This window comes from Ranitomeya variabilis, chromosome 2, assembly GCF_051348905.1.
Source record: "Ranitomeya variabilis isolate aRanVar5 chromosome 2, aRanVar5.hap1, whole genome shotgun sequence".
NCBI lineage: Eukaryota > Metazoa > Chordata > Amphibia > Anura > Dendrobatidae > Ranitomeya > Ranitomeya variabilis.
In genome coordinates this window covers 442,172,198-442,184,651 of record NC_135233.1, presented here as the reverse complement: position 1 = coordinate 442,184,651, position 12,454 = coordinate 442,172,198, and the positions used below count along the sequence as shown (strand labels likewise).

The 12,454-nt window shown below is 38.1% G+C and overlaps 1 protein-coding gene across 2 annotated transcripts in view; it reads left to right on the top strand.

Moving 5' to 3' along the window:
- The window catches only part of OSBPL5 (oxysterol binding protein like 5), a 133,652-nt gene that overhangs the window by 82,258 nt on the left and 38,940 nt on the right, over positions 1-12,454 (top strand). For both annotated transcript variants that reach the window (XM_077287127.1, XM_077287128.1), the window contains exons 4-9: positions 36-116; positions 5,851-5,952; positions 9,649-9,852; positions 10,118-10,202; positions 11,323-11,494; positions 12,007-12,193. In XM_077287127.1, the coding sequence (XP_077143242.1) occupies positions 36-116; positions 5,851-5,952; positions 9,649-9,852; positions 10,118-10,202; positions 11,323-11,494; positions 12,007-12,193 (831 nt within the window). The remainder of the gene's footprint in view (positions 1-35; positions 117-5,850; positions 5,953-9,648; positions 9,853-10,117; positions 10,203-11,322; positions 11,495-12,006; positions 12,194-12,454) is intronic.

Sequence of the window (12,454 nt, the reverse complement as noted above, 5' to 3'; positions counted from 1 at the left end):
ATTTTATAATTTAATGTTTGACCTGTGTCTTCTAGTGCGATAATAAACTCTGCAATGGGACAGACAAGGAATGCTTATCTCCAACATCCAAGTCGGTCAAGATGGACACCCTCAAGGTAAAAGATGTCAAGTAACCATAGTCTGATATATTGTGTTACAAAGGAAATAACCAATATGACTTGCGGGCTTTGTAATACTGGAGTGTTCTCAGGGTCTGGATCATTATCAGTCTTACATCAGGACAGTGTAACATTCATCAATGTTGTGTCTTAGAGTAGCCACTGGGCAGTATCACAGTATTAAACCTCAAAATCATCTAATACTAAACCTTTCTTCCTTTGTTTTTTTATTTAAAAAAAATATATATTTTTTTTAACTTCAATATACACTGTGTTCCAAATTATTATGCACAAAAAGTTTAGGAGTGATAAGGTTAGAATTGTTTTGTTTGTCATTTAAACTCATTGATGGTGATGTGTGTCAGGGCTCTTTATATCACTGAAAGCAATTGCAGATACCTGTGCAAATTAGTTTGGCAGATGTGTCCAAATAAAGGCAAGACTACTTAAGAAGGCTGTTCCACATTATTAAGCAGCCTACATTTTTTGCCAAAATGGGAAAGAAAAAGGATGTGTCGGCTGCTGAGAAGCAACAAATTGTGGAGTATTTAGGTCAAGGCATGATTACAATCAACATTGCCAAGACACTTCATCGTGATCATCGCACAATCAAGAAGTATGTAGCTGATTCCCAGCACACACCTGTGCGTGCTGATAAAAATTGAGGACTCTTTCCAACAGGCAATTGCGTAAGGTTAAAAGAGCAGCTGCAAAAATGCCTTGTCATAGCAGCAGACAAGTTTTTGAAGCTGCTGGTGCCTCCAACGTCCCCAGAACCACAAGATGCAGGGTCCTTCAGAGGTTTGCAGCTGTGCGTAAGCCATCCTGTCGACCACCTCTATCCACTGCACACAAGCAGAAACGGCTCCAGTGGGCCAAACGATACATGAAGACTGACTTCCAAACTGTTTTGTTCACCGATGAGTGCCGTGCAACGCTCGATGGTCCAGATGGATGGAGTGGAGGATGGCTGGTTGATGGACACCCCATGAAAACACGGCTAAGGCGCCAACAAGGAGGAGGTGGAGTAATGTTTTGGGCTGGAATCATGGGGAGAGAGATTGTCAGCCCCTTTATGATCCCTGAAGGGGTAAAGATGAACTCCATATTCTATGTGGAGTTTCTAAAACAACACTTCCTGCCATGGTTCAAGAGGAAGAATCGTGCTTTCCGCAGCGAGATCATTTCCATGCATGATAATGCACCGTCTCATGCTGCAAAAAACACATCTGCATCTCTGGCTGCTATGGGCATAAAAGAGGACAAACTTATGGTGTGGCCACCATCTTCCCCTGACCTCAACCCCATTGAGAACCTCTGGAGCATCATCAAAAGGAGTGTCTATGATGGCGGGAGGCAGTTCACATCTAAGCAACAGCTCTGGGAGGGTATTCTGTCCACATGCAAAACAATTGAAGCAGAAACCATCCAAAAACTGACAAATTCAATGGACGAGAGAGTTCAGAAGCTTCTTTCGAACAAGGGGTCCTATGTGCAAATGTAACATCACCTAGAATAAAGTTTTCACTTGAAAACGGTTTGATTTCATTTTGTAATAAGCTGATAATGCTTATAACTTCACAATTGACCATTTTTTTGTTCAAAATTAAAAAAAAGGTTGAAAACTCTGCTGTGCATAATAATTTGGAGCATGCATTTTGAGTGTTTATTTTTTTTAAAATGATACGGTTTTCATAGGCATTTTGTTCCAAAACATTGCAATTATACTAGAATAGTAGATGACTGGAAAATAACAATGACTGCAATTCAGATAGGTAATTTAGAGAAAATATGAGGAAATATTATTTGCATAATAATTTGGAACACAGTGTATACTATTATCAGTAAAATTACCAACAGTAAAGAATATCCACCATATATCCCTCCTGATTAATTTCACAGTCCTTTTATAATGGACGGGTTAGGGGACTAAAACATACAGTATGTTCATGGTGCTGTTAATTTTTGCAGCCTTACCGTCCATAACATAAAGCTATTGTTTCTTGTAGTCACCAATAGAATGAGCTAATTTTATACTACTTATACAGTGAATGCAATATTAACGCCTTAAGGAGCCAATTTTTCACTTTTTTATCATCATATTCCTGAAGCTATGACATCTTTATTTGTTAGTCAGTGTAGCCATGAGGTCTTTAGGTTTTGCGGCACAAGTTTTTACTTTTTTAATGGTGCTATTTTGGGGTATATACGGTATTTATTAATTGTTTTTAGCTTTTTTATGGAAGCAAAAAAATAACAAATTCATTTCATATTTTAGATTTCAGTTTTACAGCAATCACCACATAGTATAAATGATTTGCTACATTTATTCTGTGTGTCAGCACAATTTAATTCTGAATTTATATATATATTTTATTACCATAATAAAAACTAAATAAAACATACAAATAATGAAAGCACTTAAAATGTAATTTGATTTTGTGTCTCGATTTCATGACTGCTATTCCTTTTTAATTTGTTTTTATCTGCATCAATTAGGGTTACATATGAATTTTTTATCGCATTTTATGTCACTCTTTTTTAGATCAGATAAACAAACATAGTAATTCTGTGTTATTTATTTAATTATTTGTCATGGCTTTCATGTTACGAATCTTCAAAACTTTTTTAACCTTTTCAACCCTTTTTAGCCCTACTTTCGTACTTGAACATGTTCTGATGCCTGTTCTCTTGTAGCATACACTGGAATACTTCAGTTTTGCAAAGTATTGTGACTCTCAGTGTAAACTAACAGGTATTCTAGTAGGAACATACCTAAAGGCTGAGTCACACATAACGATATCGTTGCAACGTCACGCTTTTGGTGACGTAGCAACGATCCCGCTAACGATCTCGTTATGTGTGACAGCGACCAACGTTGGTCGTTGGGGAATGATCAGGACCATTTTTTGGTCGATGATCACCAGCCGTCATCGCTGGATCGGCGTGTGTGACGCCGATCCAGCGATGTGTTCACTTGTAACCAGGGTAAATATCGGGTTACTAAGCGCAGGGCCGCGCTTAGTAACCCGATATTTACCCTGGTTACCATTGTAAAAGTTAAAAAAAAAACAGTACATACTCACATTCTGATGTCTGTCACGTCCCCCAGCGTCCACAGGGTTAAAACTGCTTTCGACTGTGTCAGCGCCGGCCGTAAAGCAGAGCACAACGGTGACGTCACCGCTGTTACTGCCGGCGCTGACACATTCAGTGCAGGGAAGCTCTCGGCAGCAGCGCATGCATTAGCAGCGCTCTTGCCGAAAGCAGTTTTAACCCTGTGGACACCGGCGGGGGACGTGACAGACATCAGAATGTGAGTATGTAGTGTTTTTTTTTTTTTACTTTTACAATGGTAACCAGGGTAAATATCGGGTTACTAAGCGCGGCCCTGCACTCAGTAACCCGATGTTTACCCTGGTTACCCGGGTGCTGCAGGAGGACTTCGGCATCGTTGAAGACAGTTTCAACGATGCCGAAGTCGTTCCCCTGATCGTTGGTCGCTGGAGAGAGCTGTCTGTGTGACAGCTCCCCAGCGACCACACAGCGACTTACCAACGATCACGGCCAGGTCGTATCGCTGGTCGTGATCGTTGGTAAGTCATTTAGTGTGACTTAGGCTTAAGGCAGTATCTAATAGGTGTACTTAGAAGGCATTCACAGGGGAGCCATTGTTTAGGCCTCTTACACACTTCCATTTTTTGCAATCAGTCACAATCCGTCATTTTTAGAAAAAAACGTATACAGCAAATGTTGCTGCTGGATCCATTTTTTTCTCATAGACTTGTATTAGCGACGGATTGTGACTGATGGCCATCCATTTCATCCGTCGTTCGCTGAATCCGTCGGGCGGAGACAACGCACAGAGGAACTTTTTTTTGTACGTTGGAAAATCGCACAGCGACGGATCCTGCGCCGTCCGTCGTTGGCTATAATGGAAGCCTATGGATGCAGCATCCATTGCTGTCTGTCAAAAGACGCAATCCAGCGACGGATTGCGTTTTTTGAAACTGGGCATGCCTGGAAGATCTTCTCTTCATTCAATTTAACCCATCTCTCTCTCGACTTGTGTTCCTTTAAATTCCGGCAGATGCTGCTTCGACGAATCCGTCAAAAAACAGGATCCAGTGCACCCGTTTTTTACAATCTGCACAGGATCCGTCTTTTAAAAACTTTGACGGATTGTGACTGATTGTAAAAAACGGAAGTGTGAAAGAGGCCTTAGACTCCCAGCTGCCAAAACAGCCCATCAAATTGAAGGGGTGCTGATGGGGTCGGTCACAGAGGGAGCACTGTCCCCACCATCATTATTGACTGTGGTATCCTTAGGCTTAAATTGCTCAGAAGCTAGCTTCAATCCTGGCAACTGTACAAGTATCAGGACTGTGAGTTACAGCTCTGCATGTGCAACTGATCTTGTGGCTGCATTACGTGCCTCTTCAAGATTAGTCTTACAAAAATGCACATCAGGATAAGAGCCAGCTACTGACCATGACATACATTTTCTTCATGAGTTGGAAAAATTATAAAAACGTATTCAGTAAGTTTCCTCTAGCTGTGTCTGCAATCAGTCAAGCTGGGTAACATAAAAACAAGTGCAAGCATAACTAAAGTATAGTGGAAATCATAGCGCTCACATAGCTGAATAAAACAAACTGTAAATCAGACTTATATCAGGATCACACTATGTGTTTGCTGGACATTTCCTCGGCTCGGCTTGTTAGCACAGTATGAGATTTAATGAAATTTCATCCTTTAGCTTTGCTGTCTCAATAAATGCCTCCATACGTACTTTATATTTGCACACGTGTTTATGTGACCTATCCGTCCTTGTTAGTGATTTAATAGTGTGACACGTGTTGACAGACTCCATATTGCACTGCGTATACGGGCAATTTAGAGCTGTGTATCAGGGGGGAAAAAATGGAGTGTTAAAGTGATGACAGCATGGTGTTCAAGGCTAGAGACTCGCAATAATTAGTAAATCTATGCAAAGTTATTGTTTGAGTTGTCACAGATACAATAAGAGCATCACTTTGTCAAAGTCTGTAAGAATGAAGGGATCAATAAAGGATACAGGAATATTGAGAGTGTTGCCATATTTTCCATTGCTCCATTGCATTTAAAATGAAAAATTGAAGCCTCCACTGTTTTGTGTGCACAGCCCCTTGGTATCTCCATGATTACAGACTACGGTACACATCCTATGTGGCCTGATCCTGCAGTTATGCAGTACTCTTTATCTTTTTGATTACTAAAGTCCTCCATGCACTACATAGCTGTCGGCCAAATGATTGCCAAGCCAGCATTTGTTTTTGCATGAATCCTCCATAGCTGAAGTTCTCGCTGTGCCAAGCACGCCTGTGTTCTCAATCAGAGAGCCAATGTCAGACATCTCTGGATATGGATTATCTGTTACAGAACAAAAGAATCGGCAGTCGGAAATCAGACAAGCTGGATCCTTATCTCATCAATACATCATCTGTCAGGGGAAAGTCGGCGTCCACTATACACAGACTGTTGGTCAAACTTCTTGATATTGACGGATTTAGCAGACGTTAGTTTAATATGAATGGGGGGCCTTTAGAAAAGGAGGAAAAGGGAAGTACCATATGACTACAAGACCCAGTTTTTATATACAACCCACTCAAGATCAAATTTTAGACTTCCAGTTCAGAGCAAAGTGTATTTTGTGCAACAATTAATCTTCCTCTATTCTATTGTTTAACAGGTTCAGAAAAAGAATTATAGGCAGGAGAAGAAGAGGGCCACAAAACAGCTCTTCAGTGCCCTAAAAGACCCCAGTGTAGTGATTGTGGCTGACTGGCTAAAGGTAATTCAACGGGAACATTGAACTTGTCCATGAATTCTGTAATGCTTCTATCAGGTGTCTACAATACAAAGTCACTGGGCTTATTATCAACAAACAGGAGCTGCTTTGGAGCAACATTACTGCTCCTCTTTATAATCACAGCGGCGACAAAATATATTTGAAGGGTATTCCTTCCAATCTCCTAAATTACATATATCAAGAGAGAGATAAAACTATAGTGACCACAAGGGATTGAGGACTGCAATAATTTATCGATATTCTTGTACATGGGGGGCAGTATTATAGTAGGTATATTCTTGTACATAGGGGGCAGTATTATAGCAGTTATATTATAGTACATAGGGGCAGTATTATAGTAGTTATATTCTTGTACATAGGAGCAGTATTATAGTAGTTATATTTTTGTGCATAGGAGCAGTATTATAGTAGTTATATTTTTGTGCATAGGAGCAGTATTATAGTAGTTATATTCTAGTACATAGGGGCAGTATTATAGTAGTTATATTATAGTACATAGGGGCAGTATTATAGTAGTTATATTCTTGTACATAGGAGCAGTATTATAGTAGTTATATTCTTGTACACGGGGCAGTATTACAGTAGTTATATTTTAGAACATAGGAGCAGTATTATAGTAGTTATATTCTTGTACATAGGGGCAGTATTATAGTACTTATATTCTTGTACATGGGGCAGTATTATAGTAGTTATATTCTTGTACATAGGAGCAGTATTATAGTACTTATATTCTTGTACATGGGGCAGTATTATAGTAGTTATATTCTTGTACATAGGAGCAGTATTATAGTACTTATATTCTTGTACATGGGGCAGTATTATAGTAGTTATATTCTTGTACATAGAGGCAGTATTATAGTAGTTATATTCTAGTACATAGGGGCAGTATATATTAGTTATATTCTTGTATGTACGTGGCAGTATTATAGTAGCTATATTCTTGTACATAGGAGGCAGTATTACAGTAGTTATACTCTTGTTCATAGGGGCAGTATTATAGTAGTTATATTCTAGTACATAGGGGCAGCATTATAGTAGTTATATTCTTGTACATAGGAGCAGTATTATTGTAGTTATATTTCTTGTACATAGGGGCAGTATTATAGTAGTTATATTCTTGTACATAGGAGCAGTATTATTGTAGTTATATTCTTCTACATAGGGGCAGTATTATAGTAGTTATATTCTTGTACAGAGGAGCAGTATTATAGTAGTTATATTCTTGTACATAGGAGGCAGTATTATTGTAGTTATATTCTTGTACATAGGAGCAGTATTATAGTAGTTACATTCTTGTACATAGGAGCAGTACTATAGTAGTTATAGTCTTGTACATGGGGCAGTATTTTAGTAGTTATATTCTTGTCCATAGGGGGCAGTATTATAGTAGTTATATTCTTGTACATAGGGGGCTGTATTATAGTAGTTATATTCTTGTACATAGGAGCAGTATTATAGTAGTTACATTCTTGTACATAGGAGCAGTACTATAGTAGTTATAGTCTTGTACATAGGGGCAGTATTATAGTTATATTCTTGTACATAGGGGGCAGTATTATAGTAGTTATATTTTTTACATAGGGCAGTATTATAGTAGTTATATTCTTGTATATAGGAGCAGTATTATAGTAGTTATATTCTTGTACATAGGAGCAGTATTATAGTAGTTATATTCTTGCACATAGGAGCAGTATTATAGTAGTTATATTCTAGTACATAGGGGCAGTATATATTAGTTATATTCTTGTACATAGGAGCAGTATTATAGTAGTTATACTCTTGTACATAGGGGCAGTATTATAGTAGTTATATTCTAGTACATAGTTGCATTATATATATGTTATATTCTTGCACATGGGGCAGTATTCTAGTTATATTTCTTGTACATAGGGGGAAGTATTATAGTAGTTATATTTCTTGTACATAGGAGCAGTATTATAGTAGTTATATTCTAGTACATAGGGGCAGTATATATTAGTTATATTCTTGTATGTACGTGGCAGTATTATAGTAGCTATATTCTTGTACATAGGAGGCAGTATTACAGTAGTTATACTCTTGTTCATAGGGGCAGTATTATAGTAGTTATATTCTTGCACATAGGGGCAGTATTCTAGTAGTTATATTTCTTGTACATAGGGGCAGTATTATAGTAGTTATATTCTTGTACATAGGAGCAGTATTATTGTAGTTATATTCTTCTACATAGGGGCAGTATTATAGTAGTTATATGTCTTGTACATAGGAGCAGTATTATAGTAGTTATATTCTTGCACATAGGAGCAGTATTATAGTAGTTATATTCTAGTACATAGGGGCAGTATATATTAGTTATATTCTTGTATGTACGTGGCAGTATTATAGTAGTTATATTCTTGTACATAGGAGCAGTATTATAGTAGTTATACTCTTGTTCATAGGGGCAGTATTATAGTAGTTATATTCTAGTACATAGGGGCAGCATTATAGTAGTTATATTCTTGCACATAGGGGCAGTATTCTAGTAGTTATATTTCTTGTACATAGGGGCAGTATTATAGTAGTTATATTCTAGTACATAGGGGCAGTATATATTAGTTATATTCTTGCACATGGGGCAGTATTCTAGTAGTTATATTTCTTGTACATTGAGGGAAGTATTATAGTAGTTATATTCTGGTATGTAGGGGCAGTATTATAGTAGTTATATTCTTGTACATAGGGGCAGTGTTATAGTAGTTATATTCTGGTATGTATGTGGCAGTATTATAGTTATATTCTTGTACATAGGGGCAGTATTATAGTAGTTATAGTCTAGTACAAAGGGGGCAGTATTATAGTAGTTATATTCTTGCACATAGGGGCAGTATTCTAGTAGTTATATTTCTTGTACATAGGGGGCAGTATTATAGTAGTTATACTTTTGCACATAGAGGACAGTATTATAGCATTTATATTCTTGTACAGAAGTATAGTGGTTATTTTCTGTATTATAGTATGTTTACATATAGAAGATATGCTGCAGATTTTCCATCTGGATTTGCAGTAGTAGCAAACTGGACAACAAACGAAAATCCTATGCAATAAAATTCACAAACTCGGGCAAGCCCTCTGAGTTTTTCAAACAGAAAATCATTCAGGAAATTCTAGCATTTTTGTCCTGTAACGGTTTTCCAGTTGTTTATTCGGCGTTTTTTCGACCCTTTTGGCTTCTGGATTTTTCGGAGTGTTTTCCCATGTTTTTTTTTTTTTTGTTATTTCCCAGTGACATTGAATAGTGAACACAATGATGTCAAAACATTACAAAAGACATCAGGCCAACTTTTTGAGCTTTCCCTTTGACTTGTATTTTAAAGTGTCCTTTAGCGGAGAGCGCCAGTAGGATAGTGCGCTCACTTCTTTTAGCCACCTAAGGCTTTGGAAACCTGAAGTGGTGAAAAGACATTCATAATACTGAACATATGCACAGCAAGACATTTTTTTTCCAAATAAATGCATATGTTCATTCTGTGAAGTATTTTCTGACATGTTTTTCACATGGTTTCACATGGCGGAATCAGCCTGAAGAAGATATTGTGTTTTTATAGCCTTTCAGTGGATTTTTATGCACATTTGCTATAGATGGGGCACAAAATCCGCAGCAGACAATTTGTAGGTGTGAATATTTTCTTCAGGCTGTTGCATTATTGGTTATTTCAGATTCGCGGCACATTGAAGAGCTGGACAAAGCTGTGGTGTGTTCTGAAGCCAGGACTGCTACTAATATACAAAACACCAAAGATCGGGCAGTGGGTAGGAACATTAATGATCCACTCGTGCGAACTGATTGAGAGACCCACCAAGAAAGATGGCTTTTGTTTTAAACTTTATCACCCACTGGATCAGTCCATTTGGGCAGTTAAGGTAATTTTTCAGTTATTCTAACACAGCTGACTTATAAGAAATGGAAAATGAATTACTGGACTATAGTCAGAAGTGATATTGTAGTGGAAGCCAAAGACTCCTCTGAGGGGGGCCCAAAGACTGATTTGATCAATAATATCAGAGGAACGAGCTTGGTAGTCAAGTTCTGATATCTATATAAGAGAAGGCTATACATGTGGATTCGGCAAAATTCTAAGAACTTTTCCATATTTAGTTACCAGACACTAAATGTCTTGCTTTTCAGGGTCCTAAAGGTGAAAATGTTGGATCCATTACTCTACCTCTTCCGAGCAGCTACTTAATATTCAGGGCAGCTTCCGAATCTGATGGTAAGCCCAGAGTTTTTTTGTGTGCAATTGTTTATATAGATAAATGATAGAAAATATGGATTATTAGATTCAATTAAATTGTTTCCGTTGGAAATCACCAACATGCATAAAAATAAAGTATTAGTACGTATGATGTGTACTTACATAGGTGATGCACAACCCACTTAATCTAATACTATGGGGACGAGACGAACAAGCTGTTAGCTAGCGTGGTGCACTACATGTTATCAATGTCACTGGCACCTTATCGATGTGCATTTATAATGCTAAGGTCCACTAACCCGCATGGATGGTAGGTGTGAGACTGGATATTTCAGTCCTTTGGACATGTTCTCCCTCCACCCCATCCATTGGTGCCTGTCTGCATTATGAAGTGAGATGGTATTTTTACCTTGCATTGTTAAGTATGGCCTAATTATGGTGATGCATCATGGATTTGATCAAATCCTTTTCTTTGAATTGCTTTTAAATTTCAGGATTCACCAACAAGTAGCACTAAATGTGGCTGGGAGAGGCTTATTCAGCTGTACCTGTAGAAATAACAGGCTTGTTTTATCAAGATCTCGGTGAATTTATCCAACTTAGATCAAATAACTTAAATCTGACCAAAGACATGAGATTTTGGCCGATGTAGCAACTACAGGTGGTGGCATCTGCTAGCAAGTCGCTAAGTTCACCTTACACATTGTATCACAGTTAATCAGTTCAACTGTACTGAACAATCATCACCTGCATTGATGAAATAAATGATTGTTTCAACCAACGAATGGCTGACAAAAGTTAGTAATTGTTAGAATACCGGTTGGGCATGTTGGCTTTTTCCAGATGATGTTCTGCACTGGCTGCATCCAATTACTATTAGATATAGCAAGTTCATATTATCGGCCAATGCTATCTGATGCTGGGGCTATGGCCGAACAATTGTTTGTTTGTTCCTCAGCCCATTTTCATCTAAGGTGTTTGGCCAACTTTGAAAACACCATGTGCACCAAAATTCACCTTATCTGGTAACTAGTATCTATGCTCAGATTTCGACTCTGAATACATTTTAACCTTTTGTGATGCCTGGCATTCTGTTACACTTTTTGAGACTTCCGACTTCGTTCTCCTTGTGTTTCAGGACGATGTTGGATGGATGCTCTTGAATTGGCTCTTCGGTGCTCCAGTCTCTTCAAGATTAATTTGCCCAAGCAAGGAAAGGAAGGAGATGCCATCACTCCACCTGATGTGACCCACAATGGGCTGTACACATTACTACAGGCATCTACCATTTCAGAGCAGGAACTCTTCCTGTAAGATTCTTAGGCCTGTAGCTAAATTGCCAAAACTTATTTTAGCCAACCTTAATCAGGCTTTAGTTGTAGTTTAGAATCATGCACAGACTTCTTGCTCAGTCTGTGCTGGGCTTGTGACTCTACACAGCAGCCAGTCCGATCAAGCAGAGCTGCAGTGTAAAGCATAGGATGGGACAGAGCAAATTAGAGAGCTATTCCTGTGCCTGCTTGTGACATTGTAGGGAGAAAAAAATCTATAGTGATCCCTCCACCCTCCATGTCACTTGATGTACAGGCTCCATTAATACATACTCATATCTCAGCTTTCTGGTATCCAAAATGAGGAGAGTCGCATTTTTTTGGTTATCGGCAGTCATACATGAATTTTTTCTAATTTTAAATAAAGTTTGTCGTTAAAAATATTATTGACATAATGGAAATCAATCTGATAGGCACTCGGATAGAAAATGTTAATAATCTGATAAGATTTGTAATAATTTGATTTAGTGAGTAGATTTTTGTGGTTTTAGGCTTCATGAATCTGTAGCAGAAAATGATGCCTTGTCTGACAAGTCAGAAAAAGACAATATAGAAGAGTCTGAAACTGAACAAAGTCGGAAAACAAGCGAGAGCGACCAGTCGGAATTACACGGAGAGATCTCTCTAGATAGAGAAGGGACCACATACATGGAGGAACTGTATGAGGAATTTGGAGAGGTGTGTTGAGACATGGTTTTATCCTGTAATATTCCGGAAAATTGCCCATTTCAAAACTTGAATGCTGGACATGCTGGGAAAACTGCAAAATCAATCAGTCATCAAAATTATTATTAATGGTTGTGTTGTTTTGCTGTTAATGCCATTGTTTATCCGCAAAATCATGTAACTATTAACAGTCTGAATAGTAGTTAAAACTAGTAATGAGCGCGTATACTCGTTGCTCGGGTTTTCCCGAGCACGCTTGAGTGGTCTCCGAGT